Below are 26971 nucleotides of genomic sequence, written 5' to 3'. Positions count from 1 at the left end.
TCAGATCCCCTGCAACTGGATCTTCAGACAGTTGTGAGCTGCCATGTGGGTGCTGGGAATTGAACCCAGGTCCTCTGGAAGAGCAGTCAGTGCTCTTAACCACTGAGCCATCTCTTCAGTTCCTGAATTCTTTATTAATATTTCTAAATTCCAATGCCCCTACCCTGGCAAAAGGTATATTTGTCTAGGCTGGTCTCCAACACACACCAACAGAGTCACACCTACCCAACAAGGCCACACCCACTCCAACAAGACCATACCTCCTAATGCCACTCCTTAAGCATTAAAATATATGAACCCTATTGTATGTGGGGCTATTCCTCTATTCAAACCAACACAGGGGCCAAGTTTTAAAAAACCTTGGGAACACTGCTCACTCAATCCATCACAGGGACGCACACAAGGAGAACAATATACATACACAAAGAAGGATGGGCACCTGCAAGTCAAGAAGTTGGACCTCAGGAAAAAGGGGGAAAAATCAACTTTACCGGCATCTTGATTTTGGAGAACTGTGAGAAAATACCTTTCTGTTGCATAAGCCAGCCAGCTGGTAGTATTTTGTTACAGCAACCCTGGTCAACAAATACACACTGTATTCCACAAATGACTAAGAGAAAGTCAACTATCAAGTTCACAGAAAAGACAAGAGGAATAATGATCACTTTAGGTGCTGCTACCAGAGAGGGAAAATATGTTAACGTCCACCATTCTGTCTGTGGTGGTTATCTGTGTTGCCAGATGTGCTGCAAGGCGACAGCATCAATTTGTTTGTTAGTCTCATGACAACTCAAGTCAAGAGCAATGAATTCTAACTCTTCTGGAAGCTTTGCCTCCTGGGCTGCTTGCCATGTTTGTCACTTGACCAAGGTTAAGCTATGAACTCATGCATTCCCTTGAAGGAAAATGAAAACCAACTGTCATTTTATTGTTGTGTGTGTGGGGGGGGGGGAATCTGTGTTCATATATAATCCACAAGGAGCTTTTTGAAAATGTGAGTCATTTGAGAATGGAAGGGAGGGCTGAAAGTTGAAGCCAGGAGGCCGAGAAAGGTTCTCCCGTGTAGAGTTTCAACTCACCTCCAACAGGAAAAGGGACTGCAGGTTTCCACACAAGAGGCCCCAGAGACAGAAAGACTAAGACTTTCCCCCATAGTGCGTCAGTATCAGCAGAAGTGGTACAGAATCTAACATATATGAACTTGGAAGTCAAAAGACTTTCTATGACCAAATATTCATGATGTCAAACTTGCTATTAAGGGCAAAATATATTTGTATTCTGGGAGGATTTTCACAGTCATTGGTCCACCTTTTATCTTTTGTATGAGTGAATTAAAACCTCAAGAAAGGTAATCTAGGGGGCTGGAGAGATGGGTCAACAGTTAGGAGCACTGGCTGCTAGGGGACCCTGGTTCAGTTCCCAGCACCCACATGGAAGCTCACAAATGCCAGTTCCAGGGGATCTGACACCTTCATACCAACACATATAAAATAATAAAGTTAAATAAATTATTTTAACAAAAGAAAGGTAATCAAATTTTTGGAGGGGTTGGAGGGCAACTTTTAGAGAGTAATGAAATGAAGGGCAGTTATGGTGGATTGAAAGAAAATGGCCTCCAAAGGGAGTGGCACTATTAGGAGGTGAGGCCTTTTTGGAGGAAGTGTATCACTGTTGGGGTGGGCTTTGAGGTCTCTTTTGTTCAAGCTTCTCGCAGTGTGATACTCAGCTAACTTCCTATTGCCTCTGAGTAAAGATGTAGGACTCAGCTCTAGCACAGTGTCTGCCTGCTTGCTACCAAGCTCCATAAAATGATAATGGATTGAACCTTTGAAACTGTAAGCAAGCCCCCTCAGTTAAACGTTCTCATTTATAAGAGTTGCCATGGTCATGGTGACTTTCCACAGCAATAGAAAACCATAAGACAGCAGCCTACCCATGCTCCCTTGACCAGTCTCTCAGGTTACAACATGATTCACCAAATGGATGAGGTATAAAGTGGGGTTCTGCTCATGATATATCCTAGGCATTGGTGTTTTTGTTTGTGAAATGCAGAAATTCTACTAGATAATCACTTTTAAGGTCTTAGCTACCTATGTAGACCAGGCTGGCTTTTTTTAAAAAAAATTTATGTATATTTTATGTACATTGGTGTTTTGTCATGGGTGTTAGATCCCTAAAACTAGAGTATAGATAGTTGTGAGCTGCCATGTGGGTGCTAGGAATTGAACCCAGGTCCTCTGGAAGAGCAGTCAGTGCTCTTAACCACTGAGTCATCTCTCTAGGCCTGATCAGGCTGGCTTTTAACTCATGGTGAGCCTCCTGCCTCTGCCTCTGGAATGTTGGAAGTAAAGTCATGCACCATTGTACTTGGCCAAACTTTTAAGTCTGTTTTTACTTTAAAAGGCTATGATACCCAAAGAGTCCAAATGGGAGCCAGGAATGATAGCATACACCTATATCCCAGCCTCTGGGAGAACTGCCTTGAGGCTGAAGTCAGCCTGGGCTATACAGGAAGACGCTGTTTCAAACAACTTTTAAAAAAGGAACTAAATGGGTTGGGGTATAATACAGCATGTGTTTAGCATATGTGAACTCCTGGATGCAATCCCAGCATCAAATTAAACAAAACAAAACACTACCAATCACTATGATTCCATGTCCAAGTAAAAAGACGCTTATTCAGAAAAGCTTTGGCACTATTTAAATAAGATAATAATAAAAAATTGGTAAAGGATTATATACCACCAACTATGGCATCAGAACTTTATATCTATGGATATTTTATTAAGTTTAACATTTTAGCATTTAAAAATAGCATAGCTTATAATTCTTTCTGATGTCTGAATTTTCTGGATGTTGAATGGTTTGTATGAAAGTTTTAGTGAGCAAATTGTAATTTCATTTAAATCAATTTTGTTATCTTGTTTATCTGAAAAACTCCTTAACACATCCGACACTATCCTTCTCATGTATATTTGGTCACTTATTTAAAAAGTATCTACATTTAAAACTCCCAATAAAATAATTCAGAATTGCTGGGCTGTGGTGGCTCCCGCCTTTAATCCCAGCACTTGGGAGGCAGAGGCAGGCAGATATCTGTTGCGGGAGGTCCTTCTGCTCCAGCCTATATCCGCTGAGATACCAGCCCATTGGGGCGTGGTCTCTCTCCCTTTAAAAAAGCGGCCACTTCCCTCTCCTCTCTCTCTTCACTTCCTGCTCCACCGGCGACTAGACTCCCTTTCTGGTTGTGCAGAGGGCTGTTGTCTGGGATGGTGATCTGTAAGTTTTTTCCCCTTTAAATAAATACCACCCTATTAATTATAATTCTAAACTGGTGTGGCATTGTTTGTGACTTATGCCTTCAGATATCTGTGAGTTCAAGGTCAGCCTGGTCTACATAGTGACTTCCAGGATAGCTAGGGCTACACAGAGAAACCCTGTCCCCAAAATCAATAATAATAATGATAATGATAATTGTTGTGGGAACTCCTTCAGCTAATAAAACACTGGTCCAGTTTGGGCGTGGTCTCATGCACTATAAGTGCAGACAAAAAGCATGTGCAGCTCCTTTTTCTGCTGGATTTGGTTCCAGTTCCCAGTGCATGCAAAGGATTGTGGATTGCTATCCTTACTGTGAGTTTATTCCCAAATAAATAAACCTTTGTTATACTCCATTCTGGGCTATTGTGGAACTCTTTGATACTACCACAAATAATAATAATATTAATTTTTTAAAATTAGCTTTCCTTTAATTTCTCAGGCTGGAAGCAGGAGTATAATGCTGACAGTATAACAGAAAGGAAGTGTCTCCATGAAAATGTCTGAGGAACTGCTTCTTAGATCCTGGAATATGATAGGAAGATGATATCCAAGTAAAATGCCCTCTTTGTTCCAAGGTAGGAACAGGTAGAGCACTCGTGACATGGAACAAATCACAGAGAACTGAGGCTGACTAGATGCTGTCCCTGACCTCTGACACATGTTCTGAACCAAGCATGCCCTTTTCACATCACATCACACACACACGCACGCACGCACGCACGCACGCACGCACGCACGCACACACACACACGTAAAATAAAGAATGAAAGGAACTCCAGTCTGTAGGACCATGCTTCTCACAGAGAAAGAACTTCATGGGAGGAAAACAGCTCTTGAATTCCATCTTAATCAGTGGGAGTTTGTCATGTGTGTATTGGGAGGGAAGATTATTCAGGATTAGGAACAAGAGCAGACACATAGAAATGGACATTTCTGAAACATAACAGGGGAACCTGTTTGAAATCCTGTCCCTCTGAAGTGCTTTTGACTCCAGTTTTCTTTAATCCTGTCCAGTCTCTGGTCCAGACCACCATCTATTGTTGTGAGAAGGCTGCTTGTTTGTTTCCCAGCTGCCCAGACTCCCCAAACAACTACACAGAAACTGTATTAATTAAATCACTGCTTGGCCTATTAGCTCTTTTTATTGTCTAGCTCTTACATCTTAATCTAACTTAATTTTATTAATCTGTGTATTGCTGCGTGGCTGTGGCTTACCAGCAAAGTTTTGGCTCGTCTGTTCCTGGCGGTGGCTACATGGCATCTCCCTGACTCTGCCTTCTTTCTCCCAGCATTTAGTTTAGTTTTCCCTGCCAACCTCTATTCTTAAGCCTGCCAGGCTTAAGACAGCTTCTTTATTAACCAGTGGTATTCACAGCATATGGAGGGGACTTTCACATCCCCTGCATCCTGTCCTGGTGGCTAATATAATCTATCTCAGCGCAGTATTTTCCAATTCTGCAGATATCATTCATCCACAGCTTTCAGACCTTTAATGGATGGCACTCTTAGACATATTTCACTCTTTCCCCACCACCCCAGACAGGTCTCTTTATATAGCCCTGGTTGTCCTGCAACTCTCTCTGTAGACCAGGCTGGTCTCAAACTCAGAGATCTGCTGGCCTCTGCCTCCTGAGTGCTAGGATTAAAGGTGTGTGCCGCCACCGCCTGGCTATTTAAAACTCTTTAGTATGAATTTGCCTCCAAAGTCCTATGTTGTCTGTCCCTGCCTTGAGTTTAAGATCCAGCCAGTTATGTATCCACCACTTACTTACAGCTCTTTAAATTTAAATTAATTAAAAAGAAAAATTAAGTTATTTCCCACAGCCACATCTTAAGAGCTCATTAGCAACATGTGGCCAAAGGTTACTACTTAGCAACATGTGGCCAAAGGTTACTACTGTAGAGGGGAGCATGGTCCAGAGGAGCACTGACTAGGTAACCCTCTCACCATTCAGGATGAATAAGCAGTATGGTTTAATCAGAGGAGCCAAGTTCCTGAACTCGCTATGCTTTCTCTGATTTTAAGGCCTTCCTTCAAGCTCAGTAAGCTGCTGCATTGAAATGGCTCTCTGGAGAACCTTCCTGTCTCACAGCTTTGGAGGAAGCCCCCTTGCCTCCTTGCTATTTCCTTGTGATTCTCCTAACCTTTCCTATCAAAGAGGCACTCTCTCCCTCTTTCCCTCCCTCCCTCCCTCCCTCCCTCCCTCCCTCTCTCTCATTATCTCGACCTACTTTCAGATACATCCACAGCTGTTTGCACACCAAAGCTATTGGTTATGTTACGTTATGTTCATCCTCATAGAGCCAGGTCCCAGGCCAGTGGTAGCATATAGATAGCCCCGTTTGTGGGATGATTGAATCATCTAATGTAAAATTACACCTAGTTTCACTGAAAAGTACCAGAGCGTCAACAAACCAGGATTCCATAGACCCTCTGTCAGTCTGGTAAGACCCACTGAGGGCCAGGTGTAGTAGTGCACACCTTCAATCCCAGAATTCTGAAGGCAGAGGCAAACAGATCTCTGTGAGGTCCAGGCCAGCCAGGGCTACACAGTCAGACCCTATCTAAAATAAACAAACAAATAATGCATAAGACCTATTGACTCCTTTTCGGGGCAATTCACTAACTTTAAGAATGTAAGACTTACAAAAAACTATACTGGGGGCTGGAGAGATGGCTCACTGGTTAAGAGCATTGCCTGCTCTTCCAAAGGTCCTGAGTTCAATTCCCAGCAACCACATGGTGGCTCACAACCACCTGTAAAGAGGTCTGGCGCCCTCTTCTGGCCTTCAGGCATACACACAGAATATTGTATACATAATAAATAAATAAATAAATAAATATTTAAAAAAAAAACTATACTGAAATAATAAACATTAAAAATAGATTTCAAAAACCTTCTGAAGTAGCATGAATATAACTGTGATAATGTGCTAATACTATCAATACAATGTGTTGATGAGGTCTGTAACCATCCTCAGTTAGGTATCAATGACATATGGTATTTTGAGGGATCCATTGCTACTAAGAAGCGCTATGGAAACAAACATCTTGTTCTGTTGGTGTGAGATTTAGTATTGTCCACTTGACAGGATCTGTAGTCACCTTGGAGACAAACCTCTGTGCATGCTTGTAAGGGAGTTAATAGACTAGGTTACCTGAGGTGGAAAAACCTACCTTAAGTGTGGGTAGCATCAATCCATGGCTGGGGTTTGTGGTAGTTTGAATGGGCTATTTTTTTTCTCAGTGATTCTGAATTTCTAATTGGCTCCCATAATCTCACAGGGAGTGGTGTTATATAGGAGGTGTGGCTTTGTTGGAGTGGGTATGGCCTTGGAGGAAGTGTATCACTGAGGGGGTGGCCTTGAGGTTTCCTATGCTCAGGATACCCACCCCCAGTGTCTTAGTCAACTTCCTGCTGCCTGCAAGGTATAAGACTCTCAGCTACTACTCCAGCACCATGTCTGTCTGAATACTACCATTTTTCCTGCCATGATGATAATGGGCTGAACCTTTGAAACTATAAGCAAGCCACCTCAATTAAATGTTTTCTTTATAAGAGTTGCTGTGGTAATGGCGTTTCTTCGCAGTAATGGAGACCCTAACCAAGACAGGGTTCTAGACTGAGGACAAAGGGGAAAGCGAGCTGAACAGTGGCAGTCACTGTTCTCTGCATCCTCACTGCATGTGCAACATTTTCACTGCACATGCAGCACCCTCAGTGCACATACAGCATCCTCACTGTATGTGCAGCATCCTCACTGTATTGCAGCACCCACAGTGCACATGCAGCATCCTCAGTGCACATGCAGCATCCTCACTGTATGTGCAGCATCCTCACTGTATTGCAGCACCCACAGTGCACATGCAGCATCCTCACTGTATGTGTAGCATCCTCACTGTATGTGCAGCATCCTCAGTGCACATGCAGCATCCTCACTGTATGTGCAGCACCCACAGTGCACATGCAGCATCCTCACTGTATGTGTAGCATCCTCACTGTATGTGCAGCACCCTCAGTGCACATGCATCATCCTCAGTGCACATGCATCATCCTCAGTGCACATGCAGCATCCTCAGTGCACATGCGACATCCTCACTGTATGTCCAGCATCCTCACTGCATCCTTTTAATTCTCCCTAGTCCTGTAATTGTGCTTCAGTGAACAGAGACACTTAAAGCTACATAACTGAAAAAATACGCTTGCAAATGAAGGCCCTTCAGCCCTGTATTAAAATAATTACTTTATTCCATAAAATTCCGCTGTGGAATGTCAACGTGCCAGACATAGTGCTGGAGAAGTAAGCAGAGTCCTTTCTTCCTAGATGGCCTCAGTCTGGCGGGACTCCTAAGTCTCTCTCCTCCACTGAATTAGCTGCATGAGAGAAGTTTACACGAGGCTCCTGGGAGATGCAGAGAAAGCAGCATCAACGCCGTGGAAGGCTCTGTCAGTGCTCCTTCCCACAGCTCACTGGAGTTCCTAGCACTGGCTTTAACAGCAGGCCAGGCACAGGGCCGGTGAGCAGCAGAGAGGGAGGGATTGAATTGCAGTGTTTCCTTCTGTGAGACTATGTATAGGCAAACCCCTTTAGGGATTATGTCTGCATTTATAACATGGGATAGTACCGAGGACTTTTAAGATTGTGAAGACTGGATAATGTGTGTATCAAGTGTGCTGCACATTCCTGCCTGGGACATAACAGGTGTTCTATACAGAGAAATATTCTTAAATTATATGTAAAACTCTCCTTAACGACAAGAGCGAAGATCTGTTTTCAAACCACCAGTTCTCTGTGGGAAAATATCACCTAATTCTCTCCTTTGTTCTCTATGACTGGTAAATGTAAGGACTGTATTAATATCTGTGCACTGGGGAACTCTTGAGCTTCGCCAGAGAGACTTTCAGACAAAGCAGACATCGGAGCAGGAGCATTTTCTTAACACCCGTGAAAAATTAAAACACAAGATGTGTCGGGCGGTGGTGGCGCACGCCTTTAATCCCAGCACCCAGGAGGCACAGGCAGGTGGATCTCTGTGAGTAGGACCAGCCAGTCTGGTCTAGAGACTGAGTTCCAGGACAGCCAAGGCTATGCACAGAGAAACCCTGTCTTGACAAACCAAAAACAAAGACAAAATCAAAAAAAAAAAAACCACTACAAAATGTACAACTAATGAACACATAGAAACAAATGTCAGGATAAATTTGTGTTTTTCATGAATGAGAAAAACATATATAATTTTCTCAAAAAACTACTCTGCTACTCCCGAATTTGGAGGAAGGAAACTACCATCCACAAGATTATAATCATCAGGTAGGAACTGGCTCAGCAGGTAAAAGTGCTGGCTGCCAAACCTAATAGCCTGGATTGACCTGAGTTCAATCCTTACTGCTCATGCACACACACACAGACACACACAGACAGATACAATATAAATTAATTAATTAATTAGTTAATGTCATTATAATTTTTAACAATTACAATTGTCTCTGAAATATAAAGGAAGAAGTTTTAAAAGAAAACAGTGAAGTTTTATTTTTCACACAAGTATGGTATATACTGCTATGTGTATTACATGAAAGAATTTAGAAGATATATACTTGTGCCTTGTGAATAACAAAAATTGTTGTAGGCCGCTCATGCACACAGCAATTACTGTTTACTTGGGACTCTGATCTTCATTCTAATTTATGCTGTACTGGCTGCAGTAGTTTTAGGACAAGACAGAAAAGCAAGTTCTACCATGTAAAGAGACCTGCACCTAAGGGTAGGTAAGCCTCTCACACAAGAGAGTCTTCTGATACACTGAAACATTGTCACAAAATGTGGGGCCTCTGTGGGCTGGGGGGATGGTACAGTAGGAAAAAGCTCTTGCCAGGCGAGCAGGAGGCAATTTGGGTGCCCAGCGCCTTGGTATGTGTCAGTCGAGTGTGGTGGCTATCTGTAACGCCAGCCGAAGCAGAGGATCCCTGGGCACTGCTTAGCTAGACCAGCTGGGATTTGCAAGTTCCATATCCAGCGAGACACTCTGCTTCCATAAATAGACAGCAACTGAGGAGGACACCTACATCAACTTCTCAGCCCTACACACCCATGTACAAGCATGTGCACACACCCATACACCTGCATATATAACACACATAAGCACGGGCCAAGAAGGAGAGGAGGAGGAAGAGGGGGAAGAGGAAGATGCAGCAAACAAACAAAAAACCTTCAAAGACCTCGGTCCATAACTCTTTATATAACATAAACATTTGTTTCTGAGAAGGAAAGACAAAAGAATCCACGTCTAGGGATAGCCTCTGGCAGAGCCCGACTGCAGTTAGATGCAAATGAACCACAATCATCTGGGCTACAGCTGCTTTAAAGTCCGTGACTTTACGTACAAAAGTACGTATAGTTTACATAAAAAAGGTATGCATAGCTTACTACAAAGGAAGCATAGCAAAGTGTGCTTTTGCAGGGGAGGTTTCAAGACAGGGTGACTCTGAGTAGCCCAGGCTGTCCTGGAACTAGCTCTGTAGTCCAGACTGGCCTTGAACTCACAGAGATCCATCTGCCTCTGCCTCCCGAGTACTGGGATTAAAGGTGTGCGCCACCACCGCCTGGCAAAAAGTTCACTTTTACATCTACCGGGTCTAGAACTTAAAGCAACAACAGCTCTTTTTAAAAAGGCCAAGAGGTTTAGCAGTGCACAGGACTAACTTCATAAAGTTAACTCATCTGGGAGTTTATTATATACATTTTTCCGAGTTCTGTTCTTTGCCAATATGTTATTCCAAAATAAAACTGATGTGTTTTGGGTTTTCAAACATTGACGTCTGACCAGACAGGTAGGATAATTCAGTGGAAAACTGAATATGTGTGTGTATAAGCACACGTATGCTCACATATGTATATACACAATTACATACATATGTTTCAGAACTTTGCACATCACAGATCTCCAGCAGAGGTACCACAGTATGTCCTAACCCAAGGGCTCCCAGCATCCTGCTTTATGTTCCTGCTGCTGTATGGAATACAGGTTGGGAAATGCTGGATTTTTAAATATGAACGACACACAGGCATCTAGGATGGTGATAACTCTTGCCTCCATTTGACAGACCTTCCAGTCCGACATTCTTAGTTTGTCTAGACCTGTACGTTCTAATCTCACACTGAAATCTACACCTTTCCCGTGCACACGCAAGCACCAGAGCCTAGGCATACCATTTAAAGCAGCTTGTAACTACTGCAAACATAATTACATGCTTTTTCTCCGCTGCTTAGAATAGAGTTCAAAGGAAGAGGCTTGCTCCCATTCCCTTGATCCTCTGGCTCTTTAAGAACTTTGTGTAAACGTGGTAGCATTATCTGCCTGGTGAAGGTGACAGGTGTGCCTTTCTTGTCTAGGCAAAGGAGACCTTGGGGAGACAGGGGTGCCAGAAAAGGGAAAGATCTCGAGGTGGTGCTTCTTCCTAATTTTCTTGTCATTTGCCCTGGAATGGGGTCTCTAGAGGATACACCATCTCTACTCCCCAGCACCCCATTCCTATAATCTACCAACTCCAGGGCATTTGTTTGTTTTCCTCCTCTAATTATCCCCTTGGTGAGAAACCGAGAAGAAAGTGTGGGCTGGTGACAGAATCCTTTCCTCCACAATTACACGGCAAGTCGTGTTGTCCTGTGAGGCTGACAAATCCCCGCAGAACTCCTGAACAGATGTCAGGGAGGAGACCGACTCAGCTCCCTGCAGTCTACAGTCCCGCAGGCTGACCTGAGTGCCACCATCCATCTTCACCCAAAGGTGACAACACACAGAGCGCTTGCCCTGGCTGCTGTCATCACACTTGCTCAGGGAGAACCGAATGAGCTCTCCTAGGATTTCAGCTTTTGCCTCCTCAATGAATTCTCTCCAAATAAGCCAGCCCTTCCTCGTGTACCACCTGCTTCCTTCCAGGTCCCTGACCAACCAAGAAGGAAGTGTTTTTCCTTTCTTTTTTCCCCTCCTCCTTCTCCTCCTTCCCACCTCCTCCCCTCTTCTCTTTTTTGGTACTTTTTTGAGTCAGGGTTTCTCTGTGTAACAGTCCTAGCTGTTCTGACATCTCTCTGTAGACCAGACTGGCCTCGAACTCATAGAGATGAGCTTACTTCTGCCTTCCAAGAGCTGGGAGAAGGAGTTTTTCTTGATGATGAACTGTAACAGTATCACTGAGAAAAGTAAGATGTTAAAAATTATAACTGCTGTGCGTGGTGGTGCACACCTTTGATCCCAGCCACTCTGGAGGCAGAGGCAGGCAGATCTCTGTGAGTTCGAGACCAGCCTGGTCCACAGAGTGAGTTCCAGGGCAGCCAAGGCTACACAGTGAAACATTCCCCCCAAAAGAAAAAAATTATATATATAATTATAAACTTGGGATCAGATGTGGCTCAGTGGTAGAGCATTTGCCTAGCATATAAAAGGCTCTGGGTTTGACCTTCACATTTCTTAGTAAAGGGCTGAATTTGCACCTCTCGAGAGTCATGAGAACTATTTGGCAGTTTATCGCTGGTATCAGTTCTTCCAAAGCAGGCATCATGTAGGTTATTTTATATAAACTGTCTCGCCTGGTAAGGTACACACTGCTATTATTTCTATTTGTCAGATGATGAAACTGAGTCATAAAGATAGCAAGGGTCTAGGGCTGGAGATGTGCCAGGTGTAGCTCAGGGCAGAACACTTGGTGTCATGCCTGTGACCCTCTGTCTGATCCTGAGAGTCACAGACACACAGTCTCTCTTCTCCCCCACCCCCATCCCGCCCCCACTCAGGGCTATAGTGTTTTAATAAATGTTCCCCATAGTCCCATACGATTATCCCCTTGTTTCTCAGCAGGTGGTGGTGTTTGTCGCTGGAGGAATTGGGTCACTAGGGGCAGGTCTTGAAATTTACCAGACACTGCTTCCTGTCTGTCTGTTTCCTGTTCCACCAAGACATGATCAGGTGAGGTGTCCCTGCTGCATGCTCTGGACGTCATGAAGCCACCTGCTACTTCTGGGATGGACTATGTCCTCTCAAACCACGAGCCCTAAAAACCTTTCCCCCTTAAGTTGTTTCTTGTCAGGTATTTGGTCAAAATGATGTGAAAATATAAGAACATACTTGTACACACATGTCAATATACATATATGCATGTAGACAGTGTAAGGATTGGTGAAGGCATGTGGCTGGTATATGACAGAACCAGGATTTGAACCAATGGCTGTTGAATCTGAGCATCCACAAACACTACAAAGAGTGTGTGCTTCCTCCCTGCGAAGGCTTAGGGAGGAAGTGGAAGGCAATGAGAGGTGAAAGGGACACTCAGCCTCTCTGCCTAACAGGCTCAGCCGCTGCAGGTACCTCCTACCGACGAGATTGTCCCATGGTAGAAACGGAATTGTGGGGCACATAACAGCCATATAAGCCACAGAGACTAATGCACGCTGAAGGAATGTTTATGAAAACAAAATGCCATAAGGAAGAATGGTTGGTAAAGATGAATTCTTTGGTTAACTACGCTGGTGGGCAATTTTATCAAATTCCAAAGCAAATCCTGCCTGAACCTTTGACTTTCTATGCAGGATCACTGTTAATGCTTGTAGAATCTACCAGCGTACTGCATGAGAAAAAAAAATGTATCTAAACTTTAAAAATGACCTAGAGACAAATTTCACAATATTTTTGAGAAGGAAAACAAAAAACTATTGACACCGTGGGGTGTGTCTGAGAATAATTTCTCCCATAGACCAGCTAGCAGTGAACATCAAGAACATACATCTTTCCAGTACCATCCCAAAGAGCCCGTGAGAGTGCTTGTTGGCAGACCCATCATCTACCTGTGGTGAAGACCAGACTTCTACCCTATGCCTACTGCCAAGTTTGACAAATGAGACCATGGGACATTACAGGCTGTCACATAGCTCAATGAAGGCACAATGCTACAGGCATTTGGCTGCAAAATCCTTAGCAGTCTGGATGCTACGGTTGAACCCAGATTCTCATTCTGTTTCACTTAACAATTAATTTCTCCCTGTTGAGATTCACCTTCCTCTTGCTGAGGAAGAGAGGTGTGTGGGCAGCAGGATGAGTGATTCAGCCTCGTGAATATTAGACACAGCTCAGCAGCAACTGGAAGAGGATGCATTGACAGGGAAACAGTACTTGTGCTAAACAAAGAGCAATGCTTTGATATACACCATCAAATGGTTTCCCAACATGAATCCTTGGCCAAGTAACCAGTCAGTCTGTTTACCCATTTTCCTGATGCCATTACAAACCACTGAGGATGCTAGCGTTCGAACCGGACAACCACAAATGTATTTGTTCTGCAGACAAAGCTGGCTGTGGGGGAAAGAGGAGCTTAAGGAGGACCTGCGTACACCAAAAGTGACCTGCAGAGAGCTCTAGCTTGGAACTCTGACTTACCCGTGGAGTCGGTCCTGGAAGCCCGGCCACTTGCCTGCTCCTCAGCACTGAGGAGCTGCAGGTCCGTGTATGAAGGAGCAACACTAGGGCTGCTCGTATCCTCGGAATGGGTTGTCCAGCTGCTCTCCGAGGTCAGAGGGCACCTTCTTAAAGAGTCGAAGGAGGGGCAGGTCCAGCAAGGCATGGTCAATGTGAGGGCTGAGAAGAGATGGAAATCCAAGAGGATACGATGTAAATAGTTATCTTTTGCTTACGTCTATCACACTCGTCTTACGTTGATGTCACTCAGATCCTATGCAACGGCAGCCATCATAGAAAGCAAAGGGACACTTGGGATGAGGAGAGAGAAAAGAGATTGAATGAGCTTTCATAGAGAGTCACTCTCAGGCACGTTTACAAATGTTTTTTGCATTTGATCCATTGATATTAGGAGGGCAAACCAGCACAGAGATTAAGAAACCTACAAGATCATATAGTCAGTTATCCCAGCTGAAGCACCGAAGCTATAGTTGGGGTAAGAGACAGAAAGGGAAAATCGAGATTTCAGAGGGAATACTTGTTGCAGTATAGAAATGAAAAAAAGAGAATCTGCATTCCTCCTTTTCTTGGGCATGTATGAAACTCCTGGATCTTTGCACTGAGGGCTCATGGCTTCTTTTCCTTGGAACTATTATCCCTTGGCAAATCACCTGTGAGCTATTCTCTCCACAAATGCAAGGCTGCCTTCTACTTATTTATTTAATTTATAGCATCATTGCTATGTGACCCGCTATATCCCTGTCTTCAGCTAGAATTCAAGATCGCCAGGGAGGAAGACCTTTTGTCTGTTTTGCTCACTTCCTACAATGCTGCCTGACACAAGGCAGGCCCTCATCACTTGCTGATTATGTCAGATGAACTACGACAAACAATTCCCTAACAGTCTGTATTAAACAGACTGTCAAAACCAGACCATCACCTGTAAAGCCCATAGACAAACAGAAAGCAAAAGGATACTCGTACAAATAAGACAACTAGAAAGTAAAGATGAGCTTGTAATAGGTTTGTTGTAGCACTGCCGTTCCCTGGTGGAGGATCAGGGACTTTGAACTACTACGGAAAAGAGCTCTTAGATAAAGTATATTAACATTAACATATATACACAACATGGCGCTATCAAGCGGCCAAGGGAAATCTCAAAACTAGAAATGTAAGCGAAGCTTAGCTGATTTCCATACCCTGAGGACGGCTGAACAAACCGGAGACCCCCTGCTGAGTCTGAGTACGTATGGCCCATGTGATGATAAAGGAGAATGAACCTTCAGTCAACCCAAGATAGACAAACTAACAAAAAAATCAGATGCCTAAATGAGAATTCCCAGAGGTTAAAAGGAGTACATCGGGGATACCTTTATCTTTAGTTAGAGATACAAAGAAAAATGTCTACCTTAGATTTGGGTCCAAGGGACAGAGAAAAAGAAAAATCTCCTGATGTAAGGTCCCACATAGGGATTTGTGTGTTGTGTGATATTTTGATTACATGGTAATAGTAAAGTCTGTTTTGAATCTGAGGATAAAGCTAGCCACTACCTGACCAAAATTAACCATAGAGGTTTTGGAGGACTGAGGAAGTAGTAAGGCAGGGCTTAGAGAGGATCTCGGCCCTTTTTGGAGGAAGGAATGGAAGAGGTAGGAAGTCACTGGAGGCTAATCCATTGTTTCTTTGATCTCTCAGGTTCTTACCTCAATATCTGACTCCTGATTTTTTATTGATAAAGAATAATTGGATAAACGCATCATTTGTGTGCATTGGAAAAACTTTCAGCCTAAATTTCAGATGAAATATTTCCACATAGCTTCATACACCTGGGAGAGAAAAATACTAACCCTTTCTGGAAGAAAGTGCCCACAAGCTAGCCATCTCAGGCAGAATATCCCAAGAAGGTGGTAAAAACACAATAGTAGCAAACCACAAAGTACATAGAAAATCAAATTACCATGAACAAGAACAAGGAAGATATTGGAAGGCTGAGCAAATAGAGTCAGCCCGGCAAAGAATTCAGACAGTGGGTTTAGAAAGCAGGATGTGCAACTAGGTACGGTGTGTGTAAGGAAATAAGAAGCTGGAAATATGAGAAAGGAACACGTAGTCATGAGAAACAGCTAAATGGATTTCTTAAGAAGAGAAAAATAAACTACCTCAAATACAACAGTGAGTGGACAGCGTGAAGGGCAAAGAAATAAGGTGAATGACACTGAGGAGAGGGAAAGTCCACGGTGGACAGGAAGACACTGAGGAGAGGGAAAGTCCACAGTGGACAGGGAGACACTGAGGAGAGGGAAAGTCCATGGTGGAGAGAGAGACACTGAGGAGAGGGAAAGTCCACAGTGGACAGGGAGACACTGAGGAGAGGGAAAGTCCACAGTGGACAGGGAGACACTGAGGAGAGGGAAAGTCCACAGTGGACAGGGAGACACTGAGGAGAGGGAAAGTCCACAGTGGACAGGGAGACACTGAGGAGAGGGAAAGTCCACGGTGGAGAGGGAGACACTGAGGAGAGGGAAAGTCCACGGTGGAGAGGGAGACACTGAGGAGAGGGAAAGTCCACAGTGGACAGGGAGACACTGAGGAGAGGGAATGCCCACGGTGGAGAGGGAGACACTGAGGAGAGGGAATGCCCACGGTGGAGAGGGAGACACTGAGGAGAAGGAATGCCCACGGTGGAGAGGGAGACACCGAGGAGAGGGAAAGTCCACAGTGGACAGGGAGACACTGAGGAGAGGGAATGCCCACGGTGGAGAGGGAGACACTGAGGAGAGGGAAAGTCCACGGTGGAGAGGGAGACACTGAGGAGAAGGAATGCCCACGGTAGAGAGGGAGACACCGAGGAGAAGGAATGCCCACGGTGGAGAGGGAGACACCGAGGAGAAGGAATGCCCACGGTGGACAGGAAGACACCGAGGAGAAGGAATGCCCACGGTGGAGAGGGAGACACTGAGGAGAAAGAAAGTCCACGGTGGACAGGGAGACACTGAGGAGAGGGAAAGTCCACGGTGGAGAGGGAGACACCGAGGGGAAGGAACGCCCACAGTGGAAGGGGAGACGTTCTCATCCGTATATCTGGGTTCCTAAGGATGTGAGAATGGGAGGAAGGCAGTATCTGAAAAACCGCTGCTGGCTGAGAACTTCCCAGGACTTGTGAAAGAATTTCTTTTTCAGATTAGAAATCCCCAGGTATGTCAATCAGAGTAACTAAAAGTAGACCTCAGAATCATGTAAGACTAAAGACAAAGGGAAACTCTTAACAGCTATTGGAAAAACTACACATTACTTTCAAAAGTGGTCGTTCCTTGTCTTCAGTGTCTCCCTGTCTACCATGGGTGTTCCTACCACCTTCTCAACAGGAAGAGATGGAGGCCAATGAACATGTCAACATGCTGATACAGGCTAAGATCAGGATAGAATCTTACCCAGGGTGCTCTGCTTTCCTTCCTATTGCTATGATAAAACCCAATAATCAAAAGCAAGTAGGGAAGAAAAGGGTTTATTTCAGCTTCCAATGTACCACTCAAGGGAGTCAGGAAGGGAACTAGAGCAAGAACTTGAAGCAGAAACCATAAAGAGATGCTGCTGGCTGCATGGCTCTCAGGTTCATGCTTAGCTAGCTTCCTTATACAGCCCAGGATCCCCTGCCCAGCAACAGTACTGCCCACAGTGGGTTCAATCCTCCTGCATCAATTAACAGTTAAGAGAAACACCCCCCCCCACACACATAGCCACAGGCTAATCTGATCTAGGCATTCCTCAAATGAGACTCCCTTTTCAGGTGACTCTAGGCTGTGTCCAGTTGATGGTTGAAGCTAACTAGGTAGGACATGGAGAAATGCCTTCACACTGGAATCAGCCAACCTGTATAATATATGGGTGCATACATGCTATTAGCATTTGATGGCTGCTTGGGGGAGAGTTAGTTTTCTTTAACAGTGTGACCCTAGTTGTAGTCGGGGTGGCACAAACTGTATCACACTGGTTTTGTTTTCTTCTATAGAGAGAAGGAGAAAGAGAAAACTCAAAATTGGGTAGGGAGTTGAGGGTGGAAAAGCTGGGTCTGGGAAGGGGTGGAGGAAGGAGGATGAACATGACCAAAATTCATTGCATGAAATTCTCAAAGAACTCATAAAAATATTATTTTTTTTAAAAAAGTCCAGTGACATCCTTGATCGTATAAGGAATCTGAGGCTCACCTTTACGAGAGCATGTCTCAGTGCAAAGGAAGAAAAGGCATTAGAAGAATGTTCACAGAAGCATTTTGTTAACTGCCAAAGTAGAGAGGACCCAAGTGTCCAGCCGTAGCCTGGTAAGTGACCTTCTGTAGAATGCTAATCATGATGGAAAGCACAGCATAGAAACATCAGGGACTGCAGCCACAGGGAAGAAGATGGGCAAGTCTCACAAACCACAAAGTCACAAAATACTAGCTCGAACACTGTTTCATTTTTGCAAAGTTCAGAACCAGACTAATTTAAATCACAGCTTCCTCGACAAATGTGTAGGTTGTAAAGCTGTCAAAAAAAAAAAGGTACAAAGACAAGTTATTGCCATGAGCCTGGGGGGTGGGGGTGGGAAGCAGCTGAGGGAGGGGCCGTGATGGAGGAGGTTGTGATTAGCAGGAAATCAAAGCCCTTCCGGATGGATGATGGCAATACTCCATTTAGTAACGGGGCAATGGCTTGTATGTTGTTCTTCAGACTTTAATATATTTTTAAGAACAATCCGTTTGTGTTTACCCAGTTATAAATAAAATTTATTAAACCCACATATCAAAAATGCTAATTTCAATACCGATCTTTACCTTTATGGGTGGAAACACCCATATTTCCTTTGAGAGATAAATTAAGGCTAGCCAAAGGAGGGTGGGGAGGTTAATAAGGCCTTGTAGCGAACACGCTGTTCTCATTTGGTCCCTAGCCACTATTCATTTACCAGCTTCAGATTCTGGAATGAGCTATTTTACGCAGGCTTGACTTGAATATGTCCTGAGGCCACAGGCTTCTCTGAAATGAGAGAAGGCCCCGTGCTGGGCTAGATGGCTCTTCTCCCAGGGCCGAACCTTTGATGCCTGAGCCAGTCCAAAGTGGGCTGCCATGATGATGTTTCTCAGACACATCCATCCAGTGAAGAATAAAAAGAAGGACCAAACTCTGCCCCTACTGTACCCCAAGTTCTAGAATGAGGGCTCTGAACCCAAATGCCTCATTCCCAGGCTGAGGGAAATGGATTAATGCATCCATGACTCCACTTTCTCACCTGGAGCATGGAGCAGAAGAGAGTAAAACCCTCGCTAGGGTATCGGGTCGATGGCAAACCACTGCATACAAAGAAGTACCTGAAACAGATCACACAGTGGCAGCTGACATACGAATGTGACAGCATATCCTTAGGCTCCAACCGACTTGACGTCACCATCAGATCTCTCACTCTACATATCCTATACTAGGTTACTGCCATCCCTGTCAAACAGCCCCTTCATCCTTTCGGATACCCAGGATAAAATTCATGTCACCCTAAAGTCTTTTCCTATTTGGTCCATCATGAGTTCTGTTCAAGACCTACTTTCTTTCTTATTTATTTATTTATTTATTAAAGATTTCTGCCTCCTCCCCGCCACCACCTCCCATTCCTCCCCCAATCAGGTCCCCCTCCCTCAGCAGCCCGAAAAGCAATCAGGGTTCCCTGACCTGTGGGAAGTCCAAGGACCACCCACCTCTATCCAGGTCTAGTAAGGTGAGCATCCAAACTGCCTAGGCTCCCACAAAGCCAGTATGTGCAGTAGGATCAAAAACCCATTGCCATTGTTCTTGAGTTCTCAGTAGTCCTTATTGTCCGCTATGTTCAGCGAGTCCGGTTTTATCCCATGCTTTTTCAGACCCAGGCCAGCTGGCCTTGGTGAGTTCCCAATAGAATACCCCATTGTCTCAGTGTGTGGGTGCACCCCTCGCGGTCCTGAGTTCCTTGCTCGTGCTCCGTCTCCTTCTGCTGCTGATTTGGACCTTGAGATTTTGGTCCGGTGCTCCAATGTGGGTCTCTGTCTCCTTTCATCGCCTAATGAAGGTTAATATTCAGGAGGATGCCTATATGTTTTTCTTTGGGTTCACCTTCTTATTTAGCTTCTCTAGGATCGCAAATTATAGGCTCAATGTCCTTTATTTATGGCTAGAAACCAAATATGAGTGAGTACATCCCATGTTCCTCTCTTTGGGTCTGGCTTACCTCACTCAGGATAGTGTTTTCTATTTCCATCCATTTGTACGCAAAATTCAAGAAGTCATTGCTTTTTACTGCTGAGTAGTACTCTAATATGTATAAATTCCATACTTTCTTCATCCATTCTTCCATTGAAGGGCATCTAGGTTGTTTCCAGGTTCTGGCTATTACAAACAATGCTGCTATGAACATAGTTGAGCATATACTTTTGTTGTATGATAGGGCCTCTCTTGGGTATATTCACAAGAGTGGTATTGCTGGGTCCAGGGGTAGGTTGATCCCGAATTTCCTGAGAAACTGCCACACTGCTTTTCAGAGTAGTTGCACAAGTTTGCATTCCCACCAGCAGTGGATGAGTGTACCCCTTTCTCCACAACCTCTCCAGCAAAGGCTATCATTGGTGTTTTTTATTTTAGCCATTCTGACAGGTGTAAGATGGTATCTTAAAGTTGTCTTGATTTGCATTTCCCTGATCGCTAAGGAAGTTGAGCATGACCTTAAGTGTCTTTTGGCCATTTGAAGTTCTTCTGTTGAGAATTCTCTGTTCAGCTCAGTGCCTCATTTTATAATTGGGTTGATTAGCCCTTTACGGTCTAGTTTCTTAAGTTCTTTATGTATTTTAGAGATCAGACCTTTGTCAGTTGTGGGATTGGTGAAGATCTTCTTCCAGTCAGTGGGTTGCCTTTTTGTCTTAGTGACAGTGTCCTTTACTTTACAGAAGCTTCTCAGTCTCAGGAGGTCCCATTTATTCAATGAGGCCCTTAATGTCTGTGCTGCTGGGGTTATACATAGGAAGTGGTCTCCTGTACCCATATGTTGTAGAGTACTTCCCACTTTCTCTTCTATCAGGTTCAGTGTGTTCAGACTGATATTGAGGTCTTTAATCCATTTGGACTTGAGTTTTGTGCATGGTGATAGATATGGATCTATTTTCATTCTTCTACAGATTGACATCCAGTTTTGCCAGCACTATTTGTTGAAGATGCTCTCTTTTTTCCATTATATACTTTTAGCTCCTTTATCGAAAATCAGCTGTTCATAGGTTTGTGGGCTAAAGTCAGAGTCTTCTATTCGATTCCATTGGTCGACTTCTCTGTTTTTATGCTAATACCAAGCTGTTTTCAATACTGTAGCTCTGTAACAGAGTTTGAAGTCAGGGATGGTAATGCCTCCAGACGATCCTTTATTGTATAAGATTGTTTTGGCTATCCTGTGTTTTTTGTTTTTCCATATAAAGTTGATTATTGTCTTCTCCAGATCTGTGAAGAATTTTGATGGGGATTGCTTTTGGTAAAATTGCCATTTTTACTATGTTGATCCTCCCAATCCAAGAGCAAGGGAGATCCTTCCATTTTCTGGTGTCCTCTTCAATTTCTTTCTTCAAAGACTTAAAGTTCTTGTCAAATAGATCTTTCACTTCCGTGGTCAGAGTTACCCCAAGATATTTTATGCTATTTGTGGCTATCATGAAAGGTGATGCTTCTCTGATTTCCCTCTCTGCTTCCTTATCCTTAGTGTATAGGAAGGCAACTGATTTTTTGGAGTTGATCTTGTATCCTGCCACATCACTAAAGGTGTTTATCAGCTGTAGGAGTTCTTTGGTAGAGTTTTTGGGGTCGCTTATGTATACTATCATATCATCTGCAAATAACGATAGCTTAACTTCTTCCTTTCCAATACGAATCCCCTTGATCCCCTTATGTTGTCTTGTTGCTATTGCTAGAACTTCAAGCACTATATTGAAGAGGTATGGAGAGAGTGGACATCCTTGTCGTGTTCCTGATTTTAGTGGGATGGCTTTGAGTTTTTCTCCGTTTAATTTAATGTTAGCTGTCAGCTTGCTGTAAATAGCTTTTATTATATTTAGGTATGACCCTTGTATCCCTAATCTATCCAAGACCTTTATCATAAAGGGGTGTTGAATTTTGTCAAATGCTTTTCAGCATCTAATGAAATGATCATATGGTTTTTTTTCTTTCAGTTTATTTATATGGTGGATTACATTGATAGATTTGCATATATTGAACCAGCCCTGCATCTCTGGGATGAAGCCTACTTGATCATAACGGATAATTATAATTTTTCTAATGTGTTCTTGGATTCGGTTTGCCAGTATTTTATTGAGGATTTTGCGTCGATATTCATGAGTGAGATAGGCCTGTAATTCTCTTTCTTGGTTGGGTCTTTGTGTGGTTTTGGTATCAGGGTAACTGTAGCTTCATAAAAGGAATTTGGCAATGACTCTTCTGTTTCTATATTGTGAAATACATTAAGGAGTATAGGTATTAGCTCTTCTTGGAAGTTCTGGTAGAATTCTGCATTGAAACCATCTGGTCCTGGGCTCTTTTTTTGAAGGGAGATTTTTTGATAACAGTTTCTAGTTCTTCGCGACTAACAGGTCTATTTAGATCATTCACTTGGTCTTGGTTTAGCTTTGGTATATGGTACTTATCTAAAAAAATGTCCATTTCTTTTGCATTTTCCAGTTTTGTGGTATACAGGCTTTTGTAGTAAGATCTAATGATTCTCTGAATTTCCTCTGTGTCAAGATCTACTTTCAAGAGCTGTGGGATCTGGTTATTTCTGGCTACCATGCTGATATCCTCAGCCCAGCCACCACACTCTCATCTGGATAAGTTTGAGGCCTCTCTAGCACGTCCAACCACACCCTTCTCAACGGTCACACTATGGCAAGCCACAGAGGGTGTGTTTTAATTAACATATATTAATTACACATTATAATGAGTTTCATTATAACATTTTAAGCATATACATAATGTATTTAGATCATATTCACCCTCCCAACTCTCTCCTGCTCCCCTCCCACACAGGCTCATTCCCTTCTTCTTTTCTACTAGTCCCTCATCTGTTCTCCTCATATGACCCTCACCGCCCCCGTATATGTGTGTGTTTCCATTAGTGATTTACAGGAGTATGGATGAGGGCTTGTTTACAGGAGCATGGGCACCTTACCCGTGGCTATAGCATCGGGGGGGAAAAAAACCACAGGTAACTGTGTACATCCTCAGCGGGGGTGGGGCCTCCCCTCTCTCCACGACAGGGTGTTGAGGAGCCCAAGGTTATGCAGATCTTATATGGGTAATCACAGCCAATGAAGCCTCAGCATTTTAATAGTTATTTTTTGAATCGTGCCTCTTTGGATCGCTGCTATTGCATCCGTAATAAAAGTCAAAATCCTCATCACCCTGTCCACGGATCTACATGCCTGAAGCTCCAGGACTCCCCTGCTGCACGGTTGTCTCTTCTCCCATTTTGCTCCTGTCAGAGCGCAGCTACCCTTCCAAGCTGTCGTTCCTGCTAGGCCAGTCTTCCACTGCTTCATCTAATCACAAGGGCTACATGTAATTTTTTTCAATGCTGAGAATTCAGCCATGGATATAAAACAGATATTAATGCATTGTGATTTTCCTGCTACTTCAGAGTGGCAAAATGAAGCGCCTGTCCCCAGCACTGGCTCAGGGGAGCTCTTGTTCATCTCTAGAAGGCCCGTTAGGAACAGACCGCCCAATTGTTAGTAAGCACAACTGAGGGAGAGCAGGGACTCCTGAGTCCAGCTGTCTCATTACGGCATTCCCAACACCTAAATACTTTTTCGCATGAAGGCACTAGTTAATTGATGCATGTTCAGGTAGTTTATTATGTTTTGTGTTCCACAGATGGTAAGAGAGGCCACAAATTCTGCTGAATGTTCTCTGGAACAGAATATTGGAATTTTAATGTTTAAAGATAGAGAAAAATTCACCTTTAAAACTTTTTCCTTTACCCATGGCACGATAGTACCTTTCAGTACAATAAATAAAACTTACAGAGGATAATTTTAAGTATACTTCCTTTTAAAGGCAGCCCCCAGGAAAATATATGTTCATGTATATCCATGGATGTATCTGTATATATGTACATACGTGTGTGTTATGTTGTTATGTGCACATGTTAAGTATGTGTGTACACGGGTTACTATATATACACACATATATACATATATATGGAGAGAAACATGTATACATATATATATATTGAGTATATGATGATGAAAAATTATGAACCAATGATAATAGTTAATCAGGGCATGATGACGGGTTGGCACAATTTCTTTGTCTATTTTGTTGAAGAAGAAGAGAGAGAGGAGGAGGAGAAGGAAGAGGAACAGGAGGTGGGGAAGAAGGGGAGGAAGATAGACAACTCTAACAGTAAGTAGTGAGAAAGTGGAGGAATGACAACTATGACGATGATGGTGGTGGTGATGATGATAACAATAACAACAATGATGACTGACTTCACCAAGGATGCCATCTCTTTGGTCTAAGGGTAGACCTGTTATTCCCATCACTGGAGCCATCAGGTAGTCCACAGTGGGTTTCATATCCACCTCTCCTATCTTCATTTACTAACCAAACAGACACTAAGTAAGCACCTAAATCCACATACCACATTCTAGGAGAGAGGATGGATTAGAGAGATGAAGTTCTTTGTTCAAGTGGACAGACAATGAAACCAGTCTTCTTTTGAGAAACCTACTACCCATGTCTTGGGTTGTATACTGTCCTTTTCCTAAGCACCACCCCCTCCCAAGACAGGGTTTCTTTGTGTAGCCTTGGCTATCCTGGAACCAGGGCCTAGAACTCAGAGATCTGCCTGCCTCTGTCTCTTGAGAGCTGGGATTAAAGGCGTGCGTTACTACCGCCCACCTCAGCACCACTGTCTTAGTATCTTTGCTTAAGCTATTTATCAATATAAAAAGCTCAAAGCTATTTATCAGGCTGGGGGTATATCTCTATTGGTAGGGTACTTGCCTAACATGTACAAAGTTCTGGGTTCAATCCCCAGTGCCACATGAACCAAGTACACACTTATAATTCCAGCCCTGGGGAAGTAGAGGCAGGGCAACCAGACAAATACCCTGTTTCTTCATAACTATACTTCATCAAGAAACTGACTAAAGAAAAAGAAAGTAAAGGAATAAACATGTGACTGCATTCAGCTGGTAAATTTCCAAGGGAAAGCTAGCTTGAGGGTGGGGTGTGGAATGCTCTCAGCCTCCCTAAGGAGGCCACAGATGTGTGGGATTTTGAGTGAGAAACTGGAGGGAGAGCCTCTAGGTAGAGGAAACAGTGCTAGCGGCAGTCAATGTGTCTGAACCAGCAAGGCTGAGCGGTGAGGGAGGCGGGACCCACTCTGTTTCATTTTATTCCTGGGTATGTCCTCCGGAAAGGTCATCAATTATATCTAGTAGCAAAGAACAATTCAAGGTACTAAGAAAATAAGAGTGCCTCTATTGAGGAGGGAAATACATATGCATGTCTCCATATTCACCCCTACCCACCACCCACCCCCAGCAGCCAGAATGAACCACTGGGCGAGCTTCGAAGATGAAATCTCTCTGGCCTCTTTCTACACGGCTGACATCATTGCTGATCCTCCTCCCAAACAAATGGCTCTTTCTCTGGCCCCAAATAATTAGCTTCCCCCAGACACAATGGGAAGGCCTCAGCCCAAGCTCATAGAGGACATATGAAGGATAAGGGAATATTAGTGTTTCGCTTGGGCTGTGGGACAAATGTTCCGGAAATGAAAGGGTTTTGAGAAATGTTTTTAAATATTCATATTCTGCAGTATCTGCATAATGGGTTCAATTCAGCCCCAGTTCCAGCAGAAACTGTCATGTCCGTGGAGGAAGGTCAGCACACAGGATAATGAGGGACAGGAAGCCGCTGCTGATAACAGTGCCTTCATATCCGTCTTCTAAAATTTGGAGGGTGAACTTTGTTCTCTTCATCAATCTGTCAGCGTTTTTAAACACAGTCAGTACGTGCAATGCACTTTGTGCATGGGTGAAATTGGTTTTGGTCGGAAAGAATCTTTGTGAAGATTGTAGGGGATAGGTTAAGTTGACCACTACGCTCTTCGCATGGAATTTTAAAGCCAAATGTCAGTCAGATGTTTGTGGCTTCAGAAAGTTGGGAACTAGAGCTAATGGGCTCAACATGAACAAAACAGCAGCTGGGTTTTGCTTCATTCTCAAAATCTTTCTCTTAAAGGAAAGTACGAAGACTTGATTTTAGTTTGGACAGACTTTCTAGAAGTTTATTTATTTATTGTATCCCTTCGTTCTACTCATAGCTTAGCAGATTGTCTGAGCAGCAAGCATAGGGCTCAGCAAACAAGTTTTCTTAAAAAAAACTTCTTTTAATTTTTAAAATTTTACTATATATATATATATATATATATATATATATATATATATACTCCACAAGTGTGCCTAGTGCCCATGTCAGAAGATGGCAATAGACACCCTGGAACTGGAGCTACAGGTGGTTGTAAGCCACCATGCAATTGCTGGGATTTGAACCCGGGGCCTCTGGAAGAAAAGCCAGTGCTCTTAACTGCTGAGCCATCATCTCTCCAGCCCCATATAATGTTGTACCACGGCACACACACAAACTGAGATGCGGACAGTGTTCTGTGACAACATGGTCTTAAGTCTTTGGCAATCTAAAGTTCTGACATCAAACATTTACTAAAATGGCCCAACTGAAAATAGTCTCATTAAGTTGGAGATGTATCCTATATCTGACTTCCATCACATTTCAGGGGTTTTCACTGGATAGAGTCAAGGGGAATCGTCTGATTGGTCCTCTCCCTGCTAGTATCCTCAGCTCTCACATCCAAAGAATTGAACGCTAGCTCGCTTACTTTCTTCAACACATGGTAATAAAAGGGCTTTTTTCCATTTGTATTCATTTATTGCAGTGCTGGGGATGGAGCCTAGGGCCATGCGGCTAGGCAAGCTCCATCATGTTTTTCTAGAGGAAATCATGTGCCTCTTTTTCCTAGGCCAGCCACGATGGGATTTTATTCACTTCAATTCCTGCCCTAGTTAAAAGTCCAAGAGCCGGCTGTGCGCTGATGTATCTAAGCGTTTCTGGAACTGTTTCTGGATCAGGTGCCACTCCTGGCTT

The 26971-nt window shown here is 43.6% G+C and overlaps 1 protein-coding gene across 1 annotated transcript in view; it reads right to left on the bottom strand.

Annotated features, from left to right (window-relative positions):
* Positions 1–26971, bottom strand: part of Ston2 (stonin 2) — a 147885-nt gene that overhangs the window by 72925 nt on the left and 47989 nt on the right. The window contains exon 4 of the mRNA XM_075947250.1: positions 13751–13948. Within this exon, the coding sequence (XP_075803365.1) occupies positions 13751–13948 (198 nt within the window). The remainder of the gene's footprint in view (positions 1–13750; positions 13949–26971) is intronic.

Source organism: Microtus pennsylvanicus, chromosome 14 (genome assembly GCF_037038515.1).
Source record: "Microtus pennsylvanicus isolate mMicPen1 chromosome 14, mMicPen1.hap1, whole genome shotgun sequence".
NCBI classification, from domain to species: Eukaryota; Metazoa; Chordata; class Mammalia; order Rodentia; family Cricetidae; genus Microtus; species Microtus pennsylvanicus.
Note: the sequence above shows the minus strand (reverse complement) of the source record. Positions and strands in the feature narration are given on the sequence as shown.